This window comes from Bos grunniens, chromosome 5, assembly GCF_055505025.1.
Source record: "Bos grunniens cultivar Pamir isolate PY7600 chromosome 5, Bosgru_T2T1.0, whole genome shotgun sequence".
Taxonomy (NCBI): domain Eukaryota; kingdom Metazoa; phylum Chordata; class Mammalia; order Artiodactyla; family Bovidae; genus Bos; species Bos grunniens.
In genome coordinates this window covers 2205564-2227919 of record NC_141169.1, presented here as the reverse complement: position 1 = coordinate 2227919, position 22356 = coordinate 2205564, and the positions used below count along the sequence as shown (strand labels likewise).

Genomic DNA, 22356 nt, shown 5'->3' with positions numbered 1-22356 from the left:
CACTTTGATGTCAAATTTACAACCACTGTCAATTATATAATTTTATGTTACATGTGAAATTCAAACTTCCTGATAATGTCCCAATTATTAATTTAAACAATTATTTTAAAAAATTTATTTAAACAATTGTTAAATAAAGCCATTTACTAGAAACATACCTTTTCTAAAACACGTAATATTCCTGAAATCAAGCTGTCCTGGTCATTGGTCTTTCCCAAAGATGAGTGAATATAGACCCCTTCCTGTTCATATATGATCTGAAATAGCAAAAATAAGATTAATCAAACCATTTTTATGCAGTATGGTTTCAAAATTTTTCTTAAAATATTTGAGATGTTTTTCTATAATGCCTGAATCAAGTTTTTGATTATTTCATATAAAAGTGCATTATCTGAAAAATATTACTGAGACTTAAAAACACTTCAAACATAAACTAGAAAGGAATTTGCTTTGTTACACATGCAAGGCTGGTGATATGTAATCACAATCTTGATCTTCTCCTTCAACAAAGATGTCAGGCTAATTGTTATGTGACACTATATGCAAATTTCACACAAATATTTTTAACAAACATTAAGCAAAATATTGGGTTCAACCAGAAAATATTAAAAATAAGGAATATGAAATATAATAGGAAATTAATGATTTCTAACTATTTCTATAACAGCATATGTTTTTACTGTAAGTTTATTTTGGTGTGCTTTTTATAGCACAATGGCCCAGAAATTCATGGAATAATATGGGAATATTAAAAAGCAATAATGAGGCCTTCTTGGGATGATCAGAACTAGTTTAAGTTCATAAACACTTGCTGAGTGCCTCTATATGTAAAAGCATATAAAAAGGTAAGTGTAAGGCTATGAGAGGCTTCCCTGGTGCTCAGACAGTCAAGAATCCGCCCACAATGCAGGAGACCTGGGTCTGATCCCTGGGTTGGGAAGACGACCTGGAGGAGGGCAGGGCAACACACTCCAGTATTCTTGACTGGAGAATCCCCATGGACAGAGGAGACTGGTTGGCTACAGTCCATGGGGTCGCAAAGAGGTGGACACGACTGAGCGACTAAGCACACAAGACATGGTCCCAGTACAATGTCCTACAGGAATACAGGGGAGACTTAAATTAATTCCTACGTAAATTGAAATGTTTATAAAGTTAAATCTTATTTGCTAAAAGCATTATCTGATATAGTAAGATTCTATTTCTGGGACCCATTTCAAACCATTAGAAATTACTTTTCATTATGAAAATAAGTAAAAGGAAAATAAAATAGTCACTCCCAGACCTAAGTAATTTTGACATAAGTTTGGAATACAGTCTACTTTCTATTTATGTAGACCTTTTATCAACACAATCACACTATTCAAAATAGCATTTGTTGCTGTTGTTCAGCCACCCTGTTGTGTCGGATTCTTTGCAAACCCATGGACTGCAGCACGCCAGGACTCCCTGTCCCACACCATCTAACGAACGATGTTTGCCCAAGTTTATGTCCATTGCATTGGTGATGCCATCCAGCCATCTCACCCTCTGACACCCTCTTCTCCTTCTGTCCTCAATTTTTCCCAGTCTCAGGGACTTTTCTAATGAGCCGGCTATTCGCATCAGATGACCAAAATACTGAAATTCCAGCTTCAGCACTGGTCCTTCCAACAAGTTTTCAGAGCTGATCTCCCTTAAGACTGACTGGTGTGATCTCCTTGCTATCCAAGGGACTTTCAGGAGTCATTTCCAGCACCACATCCGAAGGCATCAATTCTTTGGTGTTCTGCCTTTACAGTCCAGCTCTTACAACCATACGCGAGCACTGGGAAGACCACAGTCACGATTATCCGGACATGTGTCACAGAGTAGTATCTCTGCTTTCAACACACGGTCTAGGTTTGTCAGTTTTCCTGCCAAGAAGCAGTCGTCTTCAGATTTCATGGCTGCAGTCACTGGCGCAGTGATTCTGGAGCCCAAGAGGAAATCTGTCACTACTTTCACCTTTCCCCTTCTATTTACCATGAAGTAATGTGGGCCACATGCCATGATCTTAGTTTTTTTAATATTTAGTTTTAAGCCGGCTCTTCACTCTCCTCCTTCACCATCATCAAGAGGCTCTTTAGTTGATCTTCGCTTTCTGCCATTAGAGTGGTATCATCCGCGTATCTGAGGTTGCTGATGTTTCTCCCGCCTGTCTTGATTCCAGCTTTAGCTCATCCAGCCTGGCATTTCTCATGATGTGCTCAGTGTATAGGTTAAACAGGGTGACAGCAGGCAGCCCTGCCGTACTCCTTTCTCAATCTTGAACTAAACAGTTGTTCCACACACGGTTTTAACGGTTGCTTCTTGACCCACATACAGGTTTCTCAGGAGACAGGTAAGATGGTCTGGTATTCCCATCTCTTTAAGAGCTTTCCACAGTTTGTTATGAGCCACACAGTCAAGGGCTTTAGCGTAGTCAGTGAAACAGAAGTAGATGTCTTTCTGGAATTCCCTTGCCTTCTCTATAATCCAGCGAATGTTGGCAATTTGATCTCTGGTTCCTCTTCCTTTTCTAAACCCAGCTTGGACATCTGGAAGTTCTTGGTTCACATAATGCTGAAGCTAAGCATGTAAGATTTTAAGCATGACCGTACTAGCATGGGAGATAAAGGCAACTGTCCAATGATTAGCACATTCTTTAGTACTACCCTTGTTGGGAACTGGGATGAGGATTGACCTTTTCCAATCCTGTGGCCACTGACAGGTCTTCCAGATTTGCTGACATACTGACCGCAACACGTTGATGCCTAAAGGCATCATGCTTTAGGGTTTAGAACAGCTCTACTGGAATTCTACTGGTCTTCCCTGGTGGCTCAGACGGTAAAGAATCTGCCTGCAATACAAGAGAGCCAGGTTTGACCCCTGGGTTGGGAAGATCCCCTGGAGAAGGGAACAGCAACCCACTCCAGTATTCTTGCTTAGAGAATTCCATAGACAGAGGAGCTTGGCGGGCTACAGTCCATGGGGTCACAAAGAGGTGGACAGTGCTGAGCAACTAACACACACACTGGAAATCCATTGCATCCACTAGCTTTATTAACATCAGTGCTTCCTAAGGCTCACTTGACTTCACACTCTAGAATGTCTGGCTTTGGGTGACTGAATAGCATAGGGACCAAGAATGTAGGACGAGCAACAAAGCTCACCATTATCACTCCCCAGAGGACATTTATGGAACATTTATGAACCAACAATTCCATGTTATAGCTTAATCCTTACAATAATCATAGGTTCTATATTATTATAACTATATCATTAGGATGAGGAGAGCATTTATGGGCTGAGAAATCTGAAAGAGGTTAAATAACTTGCCTAAGGTTGAAGATACATATAGTAAGGAGTGGTTAAGGAGTGGTGCAGAGTCTGAAACCCAGGCAGTCTGACACCAGAGAACCGTTCTCTTAGCCACTGCACTATAAAGTTCCCACATTAATTTATTACTTCTCCTGTTATGTTAATCGCTTCTGATACAGACTTACATCAAGTCAAAAAAGAGTCCTTTCAGTAATCAAGATCACAAGAGAAGTTCTGATCTCAAAAATCTTAGATGGCCTTCAATGAAACAGCTGTTAAACACCAGACTAGCATTAAGCAGAAGGCAAAGACTAGGGACAGCCTGAGTTAAGGAGTGGTGGGAGACAAGTCTGTACTGTTTGTATAGAAATGAAAAATTACATTTTAAAGCATACAGATTTACTCACAGATGTACACAAAGATATGCATAAGAATATTCACAATACTATTATTTATAACATGGTGGGTGGTAGGGCTGAAAGGAGGAAAAGGAAAGTATGAACCTAAATGACCACAAAAAGAAATTATCAAATACAATCTGCAATATTCATTCTTCGGAGAACAGTACTCAGAAGTTGAGTAGATTAAACAGATTAAACAGGCATACATGGAAAGAACTCCCAATTATATATAAGATAATGACATTTATATTTTTTAAAAGTGTCTCTGTGTGTGCTATGTGCGCTAAGTCACTTCAGTTGTATCCACTCTTATTTGTGTAAAATAACAGACAACAAGCTCTGGAAGGACATACTTTAATGTTAGCAAAGGCTACTTCTGAAAAAGAGAATGGAACAGAGAAAGGTTGAAAGAGAAACTGTAACTTTCTATGTTAATGCTGGACTTGTTTGAATATTTCAAAGTGCAAAAATAGTGTTATATTGCTTCTTAAATTCTGTGGTACTATTAACACTAAAGAGATTCTGGAACTTCAGTGAAATAAATGAGCCCTAAAGAATCACATGCAACGTGTCCCCTAACTGAAGCACATCAAGTGGCTCTTTCTTTCCCATATGCATGTCAATGAAGTGTAGCCTTACTCTTTTTCATTTAAGAAAAAGTTGTTTCCTAAGTAATTCAGTTGGGAAAATATTTTAAAAATACTAAAGCACCAGGCACCTCACCAAAAAAGTCAAATCTGTACCCATCTCATGTTCTTAACTTTTTAGCACTTTCTGAGGGACAAATTACATGTCCAAAATTTGACAATTCTAAACCCTGACTTGTACTGTCTTTAGAAAGCAGTTATGTTCAGCTTTCTGATTTGAAAAGTATGATGTTAACCAATACAAATTAATTGTGCAGAAGGAATAAAATTTGTAAATTTACCTTCATGCCCACTAAACTTCATTAAGTCTTATTAGACTCAAAGGCATACAAACATAAATAATCATTACATTAGTACATAATTTACTTCAAATATAATATTTAATCTTATTACCTCCATTTTTAAAGAATTAACTGAGACACAAAGCTGTTAAGTGACTTTATATCAAAGAAAGAAGTGGATTTCAGATTTCCTGGCACCTTCACTCATTAAATCTCAATGAATACTGCCTCAAGAATCTACCAGAAAAATCCTACATAGCTTCCTTAGAAGATGGTTTCTGAAATTGCTTAGATGCAGAAAATAATGCTGCTTCAAGGACTAAAAACAAAACAAAAAAACAGGTTTTTTTGGCTGCACTTCTCAGCTTGTGGAATCTTAGTTCCCTGACCAGAAAGTGAAGCCAGGCCCTCAGTAGTGAAAGCACACAGTCCTAATCACTGAACCACCAGGGAATTACCTAACAACAATTTTTAAATGCCTTTAATTTATAGATCAATGGAACAGCTAACTATTTAAGAGTTTGGCCTTAAACAAAAACCCTTCATTTCTCCCCCATCTGAAGGCCTAAACATTTCACAAGAGAAGTTTAGCCCCTTGTATAGCACCTTGGTTTGAATCATTTGTTTTAATATGATAACCCTTTACTCTACTTTTTTTGAGGGCATGATTTTACTTATTTTCTATTCACAGCATATATATGTTCATCACCACAGTTTATGGGTACATGCATATAATAAAACACAGTTGTATCAACTACTTGAACAGTTCAAAATACAGAAACTAAAATCCAATTAAGAATTTGATCTTAGGGAATTCCCTGGCAGTCCAGCGGTTAGGACCCCACCCTTTTACCACAGGGGCCTGGGTTCAACCTCTGTTTGGGGAACTGAGATCTGCAAGTTGTGTAGTGAAGCCAAAAAAAGAATTTGATCCTCTGACAACAGCTGCTAAGTCGCTTCAGTCATGTCCGACTCTGTGCGACCCCACAGACGGCAGCCCACTAGGCTCCTCTGTCCCTGGGACTCTCCAGGCAAGAACACTGGAGTAGGTTGCCATTTCCTTCTCCAATGCATGAAAGTGAAAAGTGAAAGTGAAGTCATTCAGTCGTTCCCGACTCTTAGCGACCCCATGGACTGCAGCCCACCAGGCTCCTCCATCCATGGGATTTTCCAGGCAAGAGTACTGGAGTGGGGTGCCATTGCCTTCTCCACTGACAACAGCATGAAAGATGATATTTCTTCATTAAACTCCACAGTGAATTGATTCCTGAGGAGGATGAGACTGCCACAGGACATTCTGCTTCCTCCATTTACCAATAGTAATGGTTAATATCTGAAAAGCTATCTCTAAGCTTGTTTGATATGAAAAATTATTTTGTAACAGGGAACAATTATGATACCAGGAATTTCATCTAAGGTAATGTTCAATACTTTTAGTAAAACATGCTTCCAATTTCCTTACTCTGGTTTTGTTAATAATTTCTAATGTAAAATAAAAAGAAAAGTTCAAATGCTATTATTGGCCATGTAATACTTTTACTATTCCTTACTTTACAAAGCATTTCTACATTACCACATTTGATCCTCACAATTCTATTAGATACATGTTATCATTCCCACTTTGCAATTGAGGGAAAAAAAAGGCAAGGAGTAATTTTTTTTTTTTTTCGGTCATGCAGCATGCAGGATCCCAGTTCCGTGACCAGGGACCACACCCATGTCGCCCACAGTGGAAGCACAGAGACCAACCACTGGACCGCCAGGAAAGTCCCAGAAGTGATTTGATCAAAGTTCTTCTATTACTCTACTTTGGCCACCTGATGAGAAGAGCGGACTCACTGGAAAGGACCCTGATGCTGGGAAACACAGGAAGCAAAAGGAGAAGAGGGTGGCAGAGGATGAGATGGTTAGATAGCATCACTGACTCAATCAATGGACATGAATTTCAGCAAACTCCAAGAGATAATGAAGGCCAGAGAAGCCTGGCATCCATGGGTCACAAAGAGTCGGACATAACCTGGGAACTGAACAAAAACAACAATTTCCATTATTCCGGGATTGAGACTCATGTCTGCTCGGACAAGTTTTATTTGTCCAAAGAGTACATAATGGAAAAGACAATCAATTTAAGGCTTAGCATGTGTGAACACTGTTCTGGTATTAACTCTTTGTGACTCCATGGACTGTAGCCCACCAGCTCCTCTGTCCATGGAATTCTCCATGCACGAATACTGGAGCAGGTTGCCATTTCCTTCTCCAGGGGATCTTCCCAACCCAGGCATCAAACCCAGGTCTTCTGCACTGCAGGCAGATTCTTTACCATTTGACCACCCGGGAAGCCCCTCATCAGTGCAGGAAAACTAACAAATCACAGGGCACTAGGTAGATGCTCAGAACAGTCTTGCCTCAGCGGTGGGCACTGTTGGTCTTACATGAAATGCTGTACTGACAAAAACAAGGCCCTACTGTATAGCACAGGGAAACATTCAATATCCTTCAATAAACCATAATGGGAAGAATGTGAAAATATACATATAAATGAATCCCTTTGCTGTACACTGCAAACTAACACAACACTGTAAATCAACTATACTTCAAGAAAGCAAAAGCTGTGCTGACCACATCTCACAAGGCTTAAAAGCAAGTCCCAAAGGCATGAAATCGTTTCCACACAAGTGAGTGTCTTCTAGGGTAAAACTCAAGAATATTTTACAGGGAAAAAAAAATTATATATATATATAAAATTCACAACATTGACATTTGGCTAAAAAAAAAAAACAACTACCAGATAGATTTTGGCATCTGGTACCAAAAAAACAATCAGAAAGATATGACTCACAATAAGGGGGAAAATCAACCAATTAAATATGACACAATTAATAACACAGGGAAAGACATTAAAACATTATTATAACTAAATTCTCTATTGTTCAGGACACTCGAAACAAGTTACAACTTGCTAAGACATCAAAAATATAACAGATCCAAACGAACTTCTAGAGATGAAAAATACAAACTCTGAGATAAAAAATACACTTAATGGGGTATTGGCAGATTAAATATTTTAGAAGAATAATGAACTTGAAGTTACAGCAATAACTATATAAAACAAAACACAAAAGGGGAGGGGGCTGAGAAAAAAAGTGAACAAAGCATCAATGAGCTGGAGGGAAATTTCAACTGATCTAGTGTATGTATTAACATAACTGATGTACCTGAAAGAGTTGACTGAGAAAAGAAACAAAAAAAACCTTTTTAGATAAAATAATTGCAAAAGTTTATTCAAATTTGACTAAGACTGTAAACCCATAGATATACATACCAATGAACTCCAAAATGAAAGCAAGAATCAAAGAAATCATTTAAAGGCACACTGTAATCAAACTACAGTGTATTAATCAAATTACAATGTATTATGAGCTTCCCTCATAGCTCAGTTGGTAAATCATCTGCCTGCAATGCAGGAGACCTGGGTTCGATTCCTGGGTCAGGAAGATCCTCTGGAGAAGGAAATGGCAATCCACTCCAGTATTCTTGCCTGGAGAATCTCATGGACAAAGGAGCTTGACAGGCTACAGTTCACGGGATCACAACAGTTGGAAACAACTTAGTGACTAAACTACGACCAATCAAATTATGCAAAATCAGTAACACACAGAAAATCTTAATGAGCCAGAGGGGGAAAAAAAATTAAGCATAGTGATTATAGAAGATTCCTTTTAAGAAACAATGGAGATCGAAAACAATGGAGCAATGCTTTTTTTAAAATCACTTTATTGGGAGGGAGGAGGGTTCAGGATGGGGAACACGTGTATACCTGTGGCGGTCACGTTGATATATGGCAAAACCAATACAATATTGTAAAGTTAAAAAATAAAATAAAATAAAAATAAATAAATAAATAAAATCACTTTATTGAGGAATGACTGACATATAAGAAGCTATACATATTTAACACATACATCTTGGTAAGTTGTGTCTAAGTATATACCCAGGAGACTATCCCCATCAAGCCACAAACATATCCATCACTTCCCAAAGTTTTCCTCCTTCCTCCTTGGAGGAAGACCCAGTGCAACAAAGACCCAGCACAGCCATAACTAAATTTAAAAAAAAAAAAAAAATCTAAAAGAGAGAGAAAGACTTTTTCAGATATATAAAAGCTTAAAAACTTCATCACTAACAGACCTACATTACAAATGTTTAAATAAGTTTTTCAGGAAGAACAGATTACATTAGAAGGAAATGTGGATCCATACAGAAATGAAAGGCACCAAAAATGGTAACTATGTGAATAAATATATATATTTTTGTTAATCAAATCCCTTTGTTTAAAGCCTAAATAAATCAATACATGTGGGGGCTTCCCTAGGGACTCAGCTGGTCAAGAATCCTGCAATTTGGGAGACCTGGGTTTGATCCCTGAGTGGGGAAGATCCCCTGGAGAAGGGAAAGGCTACCCCCTCCAGTATTCTGGCCTGGAGAATTCCATGGACTGTAATAGTCAGTCCATGGGGTCACAAAGAGTCGGACACGACTGAGCCACTTTCACTTCACTTTCATATACACGTGGACTTCCCTGACAGTCCAGTGGTTAAGAATCCGTCTGCCAATGCAGGGAACAGAGGTTTGATCCCTGGTCTGAGAGATTCCATAAACTGTGGGGCACCTAAGCCTGCGCACTGCCGCTACTGAGCCTGCGCTCTCGAGCCCACAGGCCACAGCCGCTGAAGCCCGCACACCCCCGAGCCCATGCTCCGCAACAAGAAGCGCCACCACCATGACAGGTCCAGGCATCTCTACTAGAGAACGTCCACGGTCAGCAACAGAGACCCAGCACGGCCGAAAACAAATACAATTTTTTAAAAAGAAATGAATCTATGTTTTTGTTAAGTTTGCACTATATGCAAAAGTAAAATAAGAAAAATAGCACAAAAGTCGGGAGAAGAGAAATGAAGGTATATCGTTCTAGGTTTTTATACCTTTTGTGAAGCAGCATAACTCCTGAAGGTAAATGTCATAAGCTAATGATGATACTACCGGCCTTAAAGCAACCACTAAAATAAGAGTTAACGGTTAATTGTCAACAAAGGAAATAAAACTTAGAATAATGAAAACCACTTGATTAGTCACAAAAAAGGCAGAAAAAGAAAATGGAACAAAGAAGAGATGGCACAATAAAAATTAGCAAGATTGTAAGACTTAAATTTAACCATACCTCATTAAATACAAATTACCTAAAGACTCCAACTAAAAAGAGTATCAGATTGAAAAGTAAGCCCAATTCTATGCTACCTGCAAGAAAAGCATTTTAAATATAAAGACACAAATAAGTTAAAAAGAAAAAGGTGAAAAGATATACTAACACTAATTCGAAAAAAACTAGAATGACTATATTAATATCAGACAAAAATAAAACTTCATGGCAAGAGAAATATTACTGGTTAGAAAGATAATTTCCTAATGATAAAGTGGTCAATGGTTCAAGATGATCTAACAATCCTAAATGTTTATGCACCTAATATGACTTTGAAAAAACATGAAGCATAAAGTGACAGGACTGCAAGAAGAAATAAACAAGTCCACAATTACTGCAAAATTGCAAACCCCTCTCAATAACTGATCAAATGATAGAAAGAAAATCAGTAATAATATAGAAGACTTGATAACACCATCAACCAACTGGACCCTAATTTATGCTTACAAAACATTCCATCCATCAGTACTCATTTGAATACTTACTTGAACGCGTATTCATTTGAATATTTGAAAGAATACTCATTCTTCCAAATATACACAAAACATTTGCTAAGACAGATCAAAAATTGAGCCACAAAAAAAAAAAATTTGAGCCATAAAACAAATACCAATAAACATAAAAGAATTCAAGTACATTCTGTGACCACAATGGAATCAAATTATGAATCAGTAATAGGAATATCTTTGGCACATTCTCACATATCTGGAAATTAATGACATATTTCTAAATACCCAAGGGTCAAGAAGAAATCAAAGGGGAATTAGAAAGTGTTTGAACAGAACCAAAATGCAAGCTTATCATATTAAAACCTGTGCGTGTCTGTGCGATGCCAGTAAACCAGTGCTTAGTGGGAAACACACAGGGTTCCATGCCTTTATCAGAAAAGAAAAAAGGTCTCAAGTTAATAACCTCAGCATCTACTTTAAGAAACTAGTAAAAGAAATGCCAATTAAACCCAAAGAAGGCAGGAAGAAATAAAGATCAGAGTAGAAATCAATAAAATATAAAAAAGTTTAAATAAAATACAAAAAAGTTTAACCAGTTTTAAATAAAACTGGTTAAAACTCTAGCCAAACAGATGAGGAAAAAACAAACAACACAAACTACCAATATTAGGAATTAGAACTTTAACATCACTACAGATGTACACAAGTAAAAAAGATACCAAGAATATTTATGAAAAATTTATACTCATGAATTTGACAAATTAAAACAAATCTAAGAGACATAGCCACCAATACTCACCAGATGAAAAAGATAATCTGCCCTTAGTACAGTATAGATTAAGAAAATTAAATTTATAGTTTTTTTAACAGTGCTCAAATAAATGGATACCTATGTACAAAAAAATAAAACTTCAACCCATACATCACACTACATACACAAATCAAACAGAACAAGACTTAGATGTAAAACTTAAACCTACAAAGCTTTAACCAGAAAATTTATGTGGCCTTGGGTTCAACAACAACAAAAAATTTAGAAATGATGCCAAAAGCATAAAAGACTGGTAAATCATCAAATTGAAAACTTCTCTTCAAAAGACATTAAGCAAATGAAAAGTCACAGCTCAGGTGGAGAAAATACACGCAAGTCATGTTGTATGTGCAATAAAGGACTTATATCCAGTTATTTTTATAAATAACTCTCAAAATTCAGTAACAAGAAAATGAACAAAAAATTTTAAAATTAGAAAAAGGGCAAAAGGTTTAAACAGACACTTCACCAAAGAAAATATAGGGATGACATAAAATCACATGAAAAAAATGCTCAACATCGTAAGTCGCTGTTGCTGTTTTTAGTTGCTAAGTCATTAGGGAACTGCAAACTGAAACCATCTATTAAAATGACTATAATTTTTAAAACATGCCAAATGCTAACAAAGATGTAGAGTAACTGGAACCTTTATACACCACCAGTGGGAATGTAAAATGGTCTGGAAAATAGTTTGCCAGCTTTTTGAAATCCTAAATATCCAATTTACATTGTGCCATGTGCTCAGCCTGAGTCTCTGTGACCATGTGGACTGTAGCCCACAAGGCTCCTCTGTCCATGGGGTTCTCCAGGCAAGAATACTGGAGTGGGTCGCCATTTACTCCTCCAGGGAATCTTACTGACCGAAGGATCAAACTTGCGACTCCCGTGTCTCCTGTACTGCAGGTGGAGTCTTTGCCTGCTGAGCTATCCAGGAAGCCCGCAACTAACGTTATGATCCAGCCATTCTACACCTAGGTATTTGCCTGACAAAATACAAAGCATATAGTCATACAAAGATTCATACATCAATGTTCACAGAAACTTTATTTGTAAAGCCAGAAGTGAAAAAAAAAGTGTCCATCAGTAGATCAATGAATAAACCCATACACCTATAGGACAGGATACTACTTGGCAATAAAAAGGAATTATGAACTAATGATACATGCAACAACATGAATGAACCTCAAAATAATTATGCTGAATAAAGAAAGGCCAAAACTAGAGTACATGCCATATAATTCCATTTATATAAAACTGCAGAAAGTACAAACTAATCTAGTCACAAAAAGCGCTCAGTGGTTGCCTGTGGACTGGATGATGGTAGTGACAGATTACAATACGTCAAGAGGAAACTTTTGAGTGGTAGATATGTCATTATCTTGATTTTACTGATGGGTCTATAGTGCATTAAAAGTTATCAAATTATACACACTATGTGCTACTTACTGTTTGTCAATTAGTACCTCAATAAAGCTGTATAAAAAACAACTTACAGGAAAGTCTATTTTACACCGCAAAACCCTGTATAAAAGTGAACACATGGCAGAAGTACCCTACTGGAAAAAAAAAAAAAGCTGATCCTGCTGCCAAAATTTTTTTAAAAATCACACCCTATCTATTTTTCTTTGGGGATTAAGTGTCCACAGCGAACAGAAAGTATCAAGCACATTCAAAGACTTGCCACTTGGTGGTGATAAATCAATTATCTAAACTTAATTCAACAAACTTTTATTGGGCACTTATTATGTGCCAGACACCATGGAGAGCAGAAAAAATAAACAAGATAAAAGTTCCTTGCCTGTATACCTGGTACTTTTATAAAAAGGGTAAAATCTTGACACAAGCTAGAGCATTCTAACTGCTTCCCACCCTCTTGGGGGTAGGAGAGGGGGAGAATTTCTAAAGGTACTAAAAAAGGAGAAAAGTTCTCTATTTGGAATAAAATGGTCTTAAATATTTGCTAAGATGCCTAACTAGGTAATTATATTTATAAAACCTCCAATGACAGCCTGCGACAGAAACTGCAGATTTTTTTTTCCTTTACCAAAGAAACCATGTCCCACACAACTCATTAAAAGTACTCTGGGAACCACAGCAAATTATTTAGAATAAACTTACTGACCTCTTAATTTAGCAGAAATTAGAATAAAGTTGCACAATACAATGGCAGATAATTTTTAATTTTGTTCCTTACTGGAATTGGATTTTTATCTGTATTATTATAATCTCTATTTTCAAAGACTAAAGATAAAACATTCAACTAATATTTGAAATTTAGGCTTTAGGGACAAAATCCTTGCCCTAAATCTCTATCCAAAACTGGAAATCCAACACCTACTATACACAACATACATTCTGAGCTTTAGCAACTATGAATTTTTAAGCTAAATTTAACAACAAAAAAAGTTACAAAATTCAGTTTCTTTAACACTATTCAGCATATAAGTAATTTAAAGTTTTTATCAGAGATGTTATCTGCAGGAAATGCCAGAATAAGCCCAGAAACTCTAATGAGAAATATGTAAGCACCCACTGGATGTCTCCACTTGAACCATCCACAGACATCTTACACTCAGTATGTTTTATCCTAAATCTGCTCCTCTGATATTCCCAACTGTAAGACAACCCCTCCACCCAGTACCTAAATGTCTCTTTCACCATCCCCATGCTACCTCCTAAAACCCCTCAAACCTTCCCCTGACACTGACCCTTCATCATTTTTAGCCTGGGTTACTAAAATAATATTCTGATCACTCCTCCCCAATCTAGTCACCTTCCAATAATCTGTGTAAACTGTATAGTATATAACAACTGACAAAAATGACCTTTATAAAATGTATGTCTCACCATACCACACCTGAGCTTAAAAATCTTCTGACTCCACCCTTTCCTTCTACAACTATGCAACACCTGTCATTCCTCAATACTTCGTGCCTCGGGCCCCTCTGAATTTCCCTGTTCCTCAAAGCCTTGTGCCTTTGCGTGCTGTGTGCATTCTGTTCCTTCTACCTAGAACACCCTTTTATACCTTCTCTGTGGAAACAACTTCTACTAAGTCCTTCAAAAGGACACAAGTAGAGCCTATCCAAACACATCCAATCTGCATTCCATCTAACCTGATTTAAGTTTCTTTACTCATTCACATTTACGTAGCACCAACTAGATTTGGAGATAAAAAGTGCTGGTGGAAAAACATACATCATAAAAAGTGTCTGACTAACTAGTAATGTCATGTAAGTCAACGATCATAGAAAACTGTGACAGAAGTGTACACAGGATCTTGTATGAGATGTCAATCACAGTTATTTCTTCAATAGTTATATAGTGAATGCCTGCACAGTGCCAGGCACTGAGCAAGCTTCTGGGTACAAATAAGTAAGATTCAGTCACTGTCTTCATAGCAATCTAATTGGGGGTTAGGACAAGGAAACAGATAAAAGCAACGTATGATTTAATAAATATGTAAACAGTTGCCAAAGCAGACCCTAAAGGAGATGGCTACCCACTATAGTCTTCTCACCTAGAGAATTCCACAGACAGAGCAGCCTGGCGGGCTACAGTATACGGGGTGGCAGAGTCAGTCGCATATGACTGAGCAACCAACACTTCCACCCTACATGAAAGGGGTCAGGCAGGATGAGAAATCAGAAAGACTTTAACTAGAGTGACATACAGCCCGAGACCTGAAGAATGGCAATGTTACCTCAAAGAGGGTGTATGTTCTTGGCAGAGGGTATGTGTTCTATGCAGAGAGTAGTTTCATTAATGGCTGCAACCCTGATCGACAGTGACTAACAGTTTCGACACAAGAGCAGGAACCAAATCAGATGATGTGTGTCAGTCGCTCAGTCGTGTCCAACTCTTTGCAACCCTATAGACTGTAGCTCACCAGGATCCTCTGTCCATGGAATTCTCCAGACAAGAATACTGCAGTGGGTTGCCATTCCCTTCCAGGAGATCTTCCCAACCCGGGGATCGAACCCAGGTCTCCCACACTGCGGGCAGATTGTTTACCATCTGGAAAGCCCCCAGTGACTACAATGTTTTTAAACCATGCTCAGGAATTTGGGAGTTTGGAGTTTACCCTGAAGACAATTATTTACCACTAAAAGTCACTAGAAAGTTCTAGCAGAGGAATGCCATGTCAGACCTGCCTTTTCAAAACCAACACACCAGCTGGAGAGCCAAGAAAGAACAGCTGCAATAATCCACAGAGGAAGCAATTCATGGTGGCTTGAACCAAGGCAGCGGCAGTGGGATGAAGAAAGGCAGATGGCTTAGAATGCTAATTTCAAGGTCAAAATGACAGGACGTCATGACTGATTAGACGTGGGAGGTGAAGGGAGAAGACTCAAGGACAAACCTGAGTGTATGTGGTTACTCACCGAGAGAGAGAATACAGAAGGAAGAATGTAAACAGTGAGTTTTATTTGGGGCATGTTAGTCAGTCACGAAGGAGAAGGCAATGGTGCCCCACTCCAGTACTCTTGCCTGGAAAATCCCATGGACAGAGGAGCCTGGTAGGCTGCAGTCCATGGGGTCACTAAGAGTCGGACACGACTGAGCGACTTCACTTTCACTTTTCACTTTCATGCATTGGAGAAGGAAATGGCAACCCACTCCAGTGTTCTTGCCTGGAGAATCCCAGGGATGGCGGAGGCTGGTGGGCAGCCGTCTATGGGGTTGCACAGAGTCAGACATGACTGAAGCGACTTAGGAGGAGCAGCAGCAGCAGCAGTCAGTAATGACTGTGTAACTCAGAGAAATGTAGAACACAGGTGGTTTTAAGAGTAACAAACCACACAACTTCTGAGAGTGAAGACAGAGAGACACTGAGGATAGTACAGCTCTCAATAAAGGGCAGGCAGAACTACTAATGCTTCTTAAGTGCATCGTGTGCCAAACTGTGTGAGACAGGAAGGCAGTACAGGAGGTATAACGAGGATTTAATGAAGGACTTCTCTTATGCCAATGACTACAGACACGCCACAGACTGTGCAAGAAACAGTAAACAAATTTCAAAAGGATTTCCTTCCTTTCATTTAGTCTCAGCAACTAAAACCCATCAAAGCAAACAATATTTAAATTCTTTCCCCAAGTCATGTTTTTATTAAATCACAGATTGAAATGACTTATTAAAATGGCAAACTACTGTGCTGTGTCAAGAATAAAGAACTCAGCACACAGAAAGTACTCAAATGTTTGTTAAACAATGCCAGAAAAATAAGGAAGACATATTCATTGTATCCTAAACCAAGAAGATACTACCATTTAATAAGATCTAGTCTAAGAAAAAGACTTGCCTGTAGCTCAAACAGTAAAGAATCTGCCTGCAATGCAGGAGACCAGGGTTCGATCCCTGGGTTGGGATGTTCTCTGGAGAATGGAATGGCAATCCACTCCAGCATTCTTGCCTGGGGAATGCCATGGACAGAGAAGCTTGGCAGACTACAGTCTATGGGGTCACAAAGAGTCAGACATGACTGAGCAACTAACACATACACAGTCTAAGAAAATTCTCCAGGGAAACCTACCAGATAATAAGAATATCAATCTTTCTTAAGCACAGGATTTCACAGGACTATAAACGTATCTAAAAGGAACTGGAAAGGGCCAAATTTAAGCTACAAAATAAATTCTTCCTAAGAAAACCATTAAAAAAAAAAAAAACTCAGGAAAAAAAAATAACAGGTGATTTCCCAATTGTTTCAAGCTATTTTCAACAGAACCAAAATCTACCACCATCACAGTAAAAAACCACAGGCCTAGAGAGAAATGCAAATATACTAACACAGGACTTTTCAAGTCCAAAACTAGAGCGCTTTCAGTGAACCCATCACTCTTCCTCTAATCCCCCTTCATTTTATTTTCCCTCTATTTTCTTGCTCTTTCCTCCTCAGTGAATACATACTCTGTGACAGCATCTATGCCAGATACAGGTGAAACATTTCAGACCTTGCCCTCATGAGGATGAGTCTAGTCTACAAGCCTCAAGAAAACAAACATCAGTATTAACAGCACCAGTTCAAAAACCTGAAACTCACTGAATTTATTTAAACACGATAAGGGGGTGGATTTTAGTGAATATTTTCCTTCTGAAAAACTGAAATCTGTCATTTCCAAGGTAAGGACTATCTAATGTATCCTTAATGCCTAGAATAGTGCCTGGAAAAAAGCAGGTGTTTAATAAATATTCTGTAAATGAATAAAAGAAAACTGCAACCCTCATAGGCACTGGGTATAAAGGCCAAAACCTACTTCTAACGATCTCTTTTCTCCTGCCTCTTTTGTGATAAGTCAACTTAGTCCATTAATTATCCTAAAGCAGGACAGCTTTTGCAGGGAGTGGCCCTATTTCTCCCCTAAAAGTTCACAACACAATCTACGTGAGAAGATCTATCCTCATATAGAAGGATCTATATGAGAAGAAGAGTTAGCTGAACCTACTGTGGTAATCATCTCACAATACATATAAATCAAACCATCAGGCTGTGCACGTTAAGCTTATATAGTGATATGTCAATTCTTTACTTTCCTTTTGCCTTTTTTCCCTCCAATTTATTTTACATAACTATAGTGCTTTAGTATTTTGGGGCAGCTTTAATCTCTTTGTAGAAAAAGGCAGCAAAAAACAAATACTCAACTATTTCCAAACAAATAATAACCTTACAACTTTAAGACAGTCTGAAAGATCTTCCTTAACAATAATAATAACAGCAGTTAATATTTATTAAGCACTTATCTGATACCAGGCACTATTCTAAATGCCTTGCAAATATTAACTCATTTAATCCTCTCCACAACCCCATGATGGAAAATAATCATTAGCTCCCATCCTACATCATTAGCTCCTATTAAATCATTAGCTCCCATTTCTCAAATGAGAAAACTGGTGCACAGAAAGTTCAGACATTTGCCCAAAGTAACACAGCTACACAGCAGTGGAGCCCAGTTCTGGACTCCAGCATTCAGGCTCCGTCTCCTTCACCACTGCCCTACCGTGATGGCTTCTCATTCATCACAACCACATGACTTTGGAGCGGGCTGGCCACACTATGCAGCAACCCAGTTCCCCAGCAGAGGAAGCACAGAGTTCTAACCATTCGACCCCTAGAGAACTCCCTGTGACTTCTAAAACAAGGTATTTTTCAAATTCTAAAAAACACTGAGAATTAGAATTTAAAACTCAACATTCAAAAAACTTAGATCATGGCATCCAGTCCCATCACTTCATGGCAAGTAGATGGGGAAACAGTGGAAACAGTGGCTGATTTTATTTTTCTGGGCTCCAAAATCACTGCACATGGTGACTGCAGCCATGAAATTAAGATGCTTGCTCCTTGGAAGAAAAGTTATGATCAACCTAGACAGCATATTCAAAAGCAGAGACATTACTTTGCCAACAAAGGTCCATCTACTCAAGGCTATGGTTTTTCCAGTGGTCATGCATGGATGTGAGAGTTGGACTACAAAGAAGGCTGAGTGCCGAAGAATTGATGCTTTTGAACTGTGGTGTTGGAGAAGACTCTTGAGAGTCCCTTGGACAACAAGGAGATCCAACCAGTCCATCCTAAAGGAGATCAGTACTGAATATTCATTGGAAGGACTGATGTTGAAGCTGAAACTCCAATACTCTGGCCACCTGATGAGAAGAACTGACTCATTTGAAAAGACCCTGATGTTGGGCAAGATTGAAGGCAGGAGAAGGGGATGACAGAGTATGAAATGGTTGGATGGCATCATGGACTTGATGGACATGAGTTTGAGCAAGCCCCAAGAGTTGGTGATGGACAAGGAAGCCAGGCGTGCTGCAGTCCATGGGGTCACAAAGAGTTGGACACAACTGAGCAAATGAACTGAAATTCAAAAATGAATTTCACACTCATACCAAAAACCATATTCTAAACCTTCAAAATTCTACCATACTTAACTACTGACTTGCAGGGAAATCAAGATGATGAATAACACCTACACAGGATCTACACACTATATGCCAGGCTTTGTTCTAATACATTTCCTTATGAATCCTAAAAATTCCATGAAGTACATACTATTATCATCCCTGTATTACAGATAAGGAAACTGAAACAAAGAGACATTAAGTAATTTGACTGATGTCACTAGTAAGTGTGAAGTTAGTTTTTGAAACTGGCTTGGCTCTCCAGAGTCCATGCTCTTACCTGTTATCTTACACTGCTTCTCCATATGACAGACATTAACTTCCTCACCACATGACTTCCTAGAATCAAAGCTTCAAGCAAGTAGACTCAGTAGGAAAGTTACTCTATATCCTAGATCTCAACTCCGTGAGGTTCTAATCAATAGAATTGGGCTGTGACCCAGCATCCATAGTTTTAAAAGTACCACACGTGATTCCTAAGTCTTGGTTAACACTCACTGCCCTAGGTTTCTAATTAGACAGGTCTTAGCTGAACCTTGGAGAAGGCAATGGCACCCCACTCCATTACTCTTGCCTGGAAAATCCCATGGACGGAGGAGCCTGGTGGGCTGCAGTCCATGGGGTCGCTAAGAGTCGGACAGGACTGAGCAACTTCACTTTCACTTTTCACTTTCATGCATTGGAGAAGGAAATGGCAACCCACTCCAGTGTTCTTGCCTGGAGAATCCCCAGGACTGGGGAGCCTGGTGAGCTGCCGTCTATGGGGTCGCACAGTCGGACACGACTGAAGCCACTTAGCAGCAGCAGCAGCAGCAGCAGCAGCAGCTGAACCTTTGGGGTGGGGATGGGGAATAAATAAATACAGAGACACACATATACACTCTCTTTCACAAATATACGTGTGTGTTTTCTTTCCTCTCCCCCTTTTCCCAAAGAAACAAGACTGAGAAGTAGAAAAGCATAAGATAAAGCCAGAAAGTCAACACAGATTTTTAATGCCATGTTAACCAGCCTTGAGTATTATTTTAATGGTGACAATAAGAAAATGAAGACTTTTCTGTTTGTTTTTTTTAAAGAAGAGACAATCAGACTCGTGCATTAGAAAATAACTCTAGTGGTTGTGTAGAGAGGAGACTTTGGGCAAAAAGACTGTAGAAAAGAAGAAAAATCTGCAGAGAACTCAAGACTAAATGTCTGAATGAAGAGGATGCAGCAAATTTAAGAAATCTCTTTAAGGTAAAACTGGTAGGATCTGATTAGTCCTACCATCTTATTGACTAAATGCTGTTACAGAAATGGACATCTCCAAGTTTGTTTTACATGCAACCAAGTAAATGATGATGCCATTAACTAGATCTGAATTTGCTGAAGGAGGAATAAGCAAGTTTCACTGGTCACAACAGAATTATTTGAAAGATGGGCAGCCTTTGGCATGAAAAAAAAAAACAAATTTAGGTGCAGTGATGAGAATGGTGTAAGTTTGCAATATGTGAGAATAAATGCGGTTTATAAATAAAGTAAGTAAAAGACGCAAATTATGAAACGTAGTGAGTGCCTGGAAGGAAAAGGTGAAAAAAGTCCTATTTCACAACTCCGCTTCATCATCGCAAAGGTTCTATCAAAATCAATCCACACCTGAAAGACAGAATGTAGTTCAAATAGAAAGGATCCCTTCTTGTAAAGTCCTAGATTGGATCAGTCCAGAAATAAAATCTTACTACATGTAATGAGTCAACGAGAAGATCAGCACCCATCCTAAAGACAAAAACAGACAACCAAAGACCGAGAAAACTCGAAAACGATGACCAACCCATCATTTAAAACATCCAGTATGCAGAAGGACGTGCTTTCTTAATGCTTGTATCATTTCATATAATCTTAACTCCAATGCAAGAAATAATGACTAGCACCACATCCATTCTGGAGATAAAGACCTTGAAGGACAGAGAAGTCATGCTTCCTCAATTTCGCAAGGTCACAATTCAGAGTAAAAGTAGTGTGTTATTCTGCCTAGTAGTTCATACACTAAAGCACAAATGCTGTCACTCAATTCAAAATGGTATGCAGAGGGCAGCGTAAAGAAAATGAGTGAAATCAAGGAACAGGGGTAGCTATCCGCGGAAAGGAAATAGTCCTTGGTATAAGATGAGTCATTACCCCACCCAACTGTTTACGAAATACTCCCGCAACTGTAAATGTTGCCAGTAGTATGCCACAGTAGTACTAACAGGCATTAAGACGTTCCCTTGGAACATGAATAGGCAGTATGCAATGCAATATCCTCCGCACCTAATCCTAACTCCTAACGAAAAACGAAGCGGTCAATGACCAACTCCGTAAAAATGCAGCACAGTCTCCCACGGGAACATAACAGCTTTGCGTCCGAAATAAATACCGTAACGAACGCCTTCCTAAACAAGGGTGGGATGCTGTAAATCTCCAGCTCCCTGAGAGGAAACATCCCTACTGCTCACCATCACCAATCAACTCGGCAATCTAGTAAAATAGATCCAATGCGCTCTTCTAAGTGCAGAGCTGCAAAGCACCTGTTTTCAGCTCCCCCCGAAGAGGACAAAGATGCCTTACCAGAGTGAAGCAGAGGAAGGCAGAGGCGAGTCAGTGACGCCTCAAAGGAAGACAGAAAAATCCCTGGAGTCCGAAGAGTGACAGAAAGAACGACAGTCAGAGAAAATCGAGCCAGAAAAAGAACGGAATAGAGCAACCACCTGTCTCTTAGATAAGGCAATACAGATAAAAGCCTCTCGCCCTGGGGCAGAGCGGACCAAACACGCCAAGGCCTAGCTAGTCTTGGAATAGGAGCCAGGTCTCTTAATTCCCGGGCTGAGCCGGCATTCTCAAGAAAAACAGCTGACAACTAGGCATCTTCTCCTACATCCTCTACACGCTGTTCCCGATACAGAAAGGCCCTCGCATCCCTCCCCAGCCGGCCTCCAAGCAGCAAAAGCAGCCCTACCCGGAGAAAAACTGGAGTGTCCCTCCAGGGCCGTTACCTACCTTCCCGCTCACAACACCCGCCGCCGCCATGTTTCCTGCGCGTGCCTGTGATGACGTAGCAGTGCCTCACGTGTCTCCCGGACTCACAACAACATCCGGCAAAGCTAGACAGACATCCGGGCGGGAAAGGGGCGGGGAGAGGCGGGAAGGCGGAGGAGTGAAGGGGCGGGGGCGGGAGGAGCCGCCTGACGCATGCGCGCTGAGTAGGACTCGGAGGCTGCTTGGGTGGAGTCTCTGGCTCAAGTACCAGTTTAATTTTCCTTGGCGAGTATAG

The 22356-nt window shown here is 39.2% G+C and overlaps 1 protein-coding gene across 4 annotated transcripts in view; it reads right to left on the bottom strand.

The window, feature by feature from the left end:
* Positions 1–22134, bottom strand: part of TBC1D15 (TBC1 domain family member 15) — a 79801-nt gene extending 57667 nt beyond the window's left edge. For 2 of the 4 annotated variants that reach the window (XM_086398680.1, XM_086398682.1), the window contains exons 1-2: positions 22083–22134; positions 159–257 (exon numbers count right to left, since the gene is read on the bottom strand). In XM_086398680.1, the coding sequence (XP_086254806.1) occupies positions 159–257; positions 22083–22112 (129 nt within the window). In that variant the 5' untranslated portion in view covers positions 22113–22134. Of the gene's footprint in view, positions 1–158; positions 258–2704; positions 2856–22082 lie in introns of those variants that run through there. The other 2 variants (XM_086398678.1, XM_086398681.1) reach the window with 1 other exon arrangement.
* Positions 22135–22356: the final 222 nt, after the last annotated feature.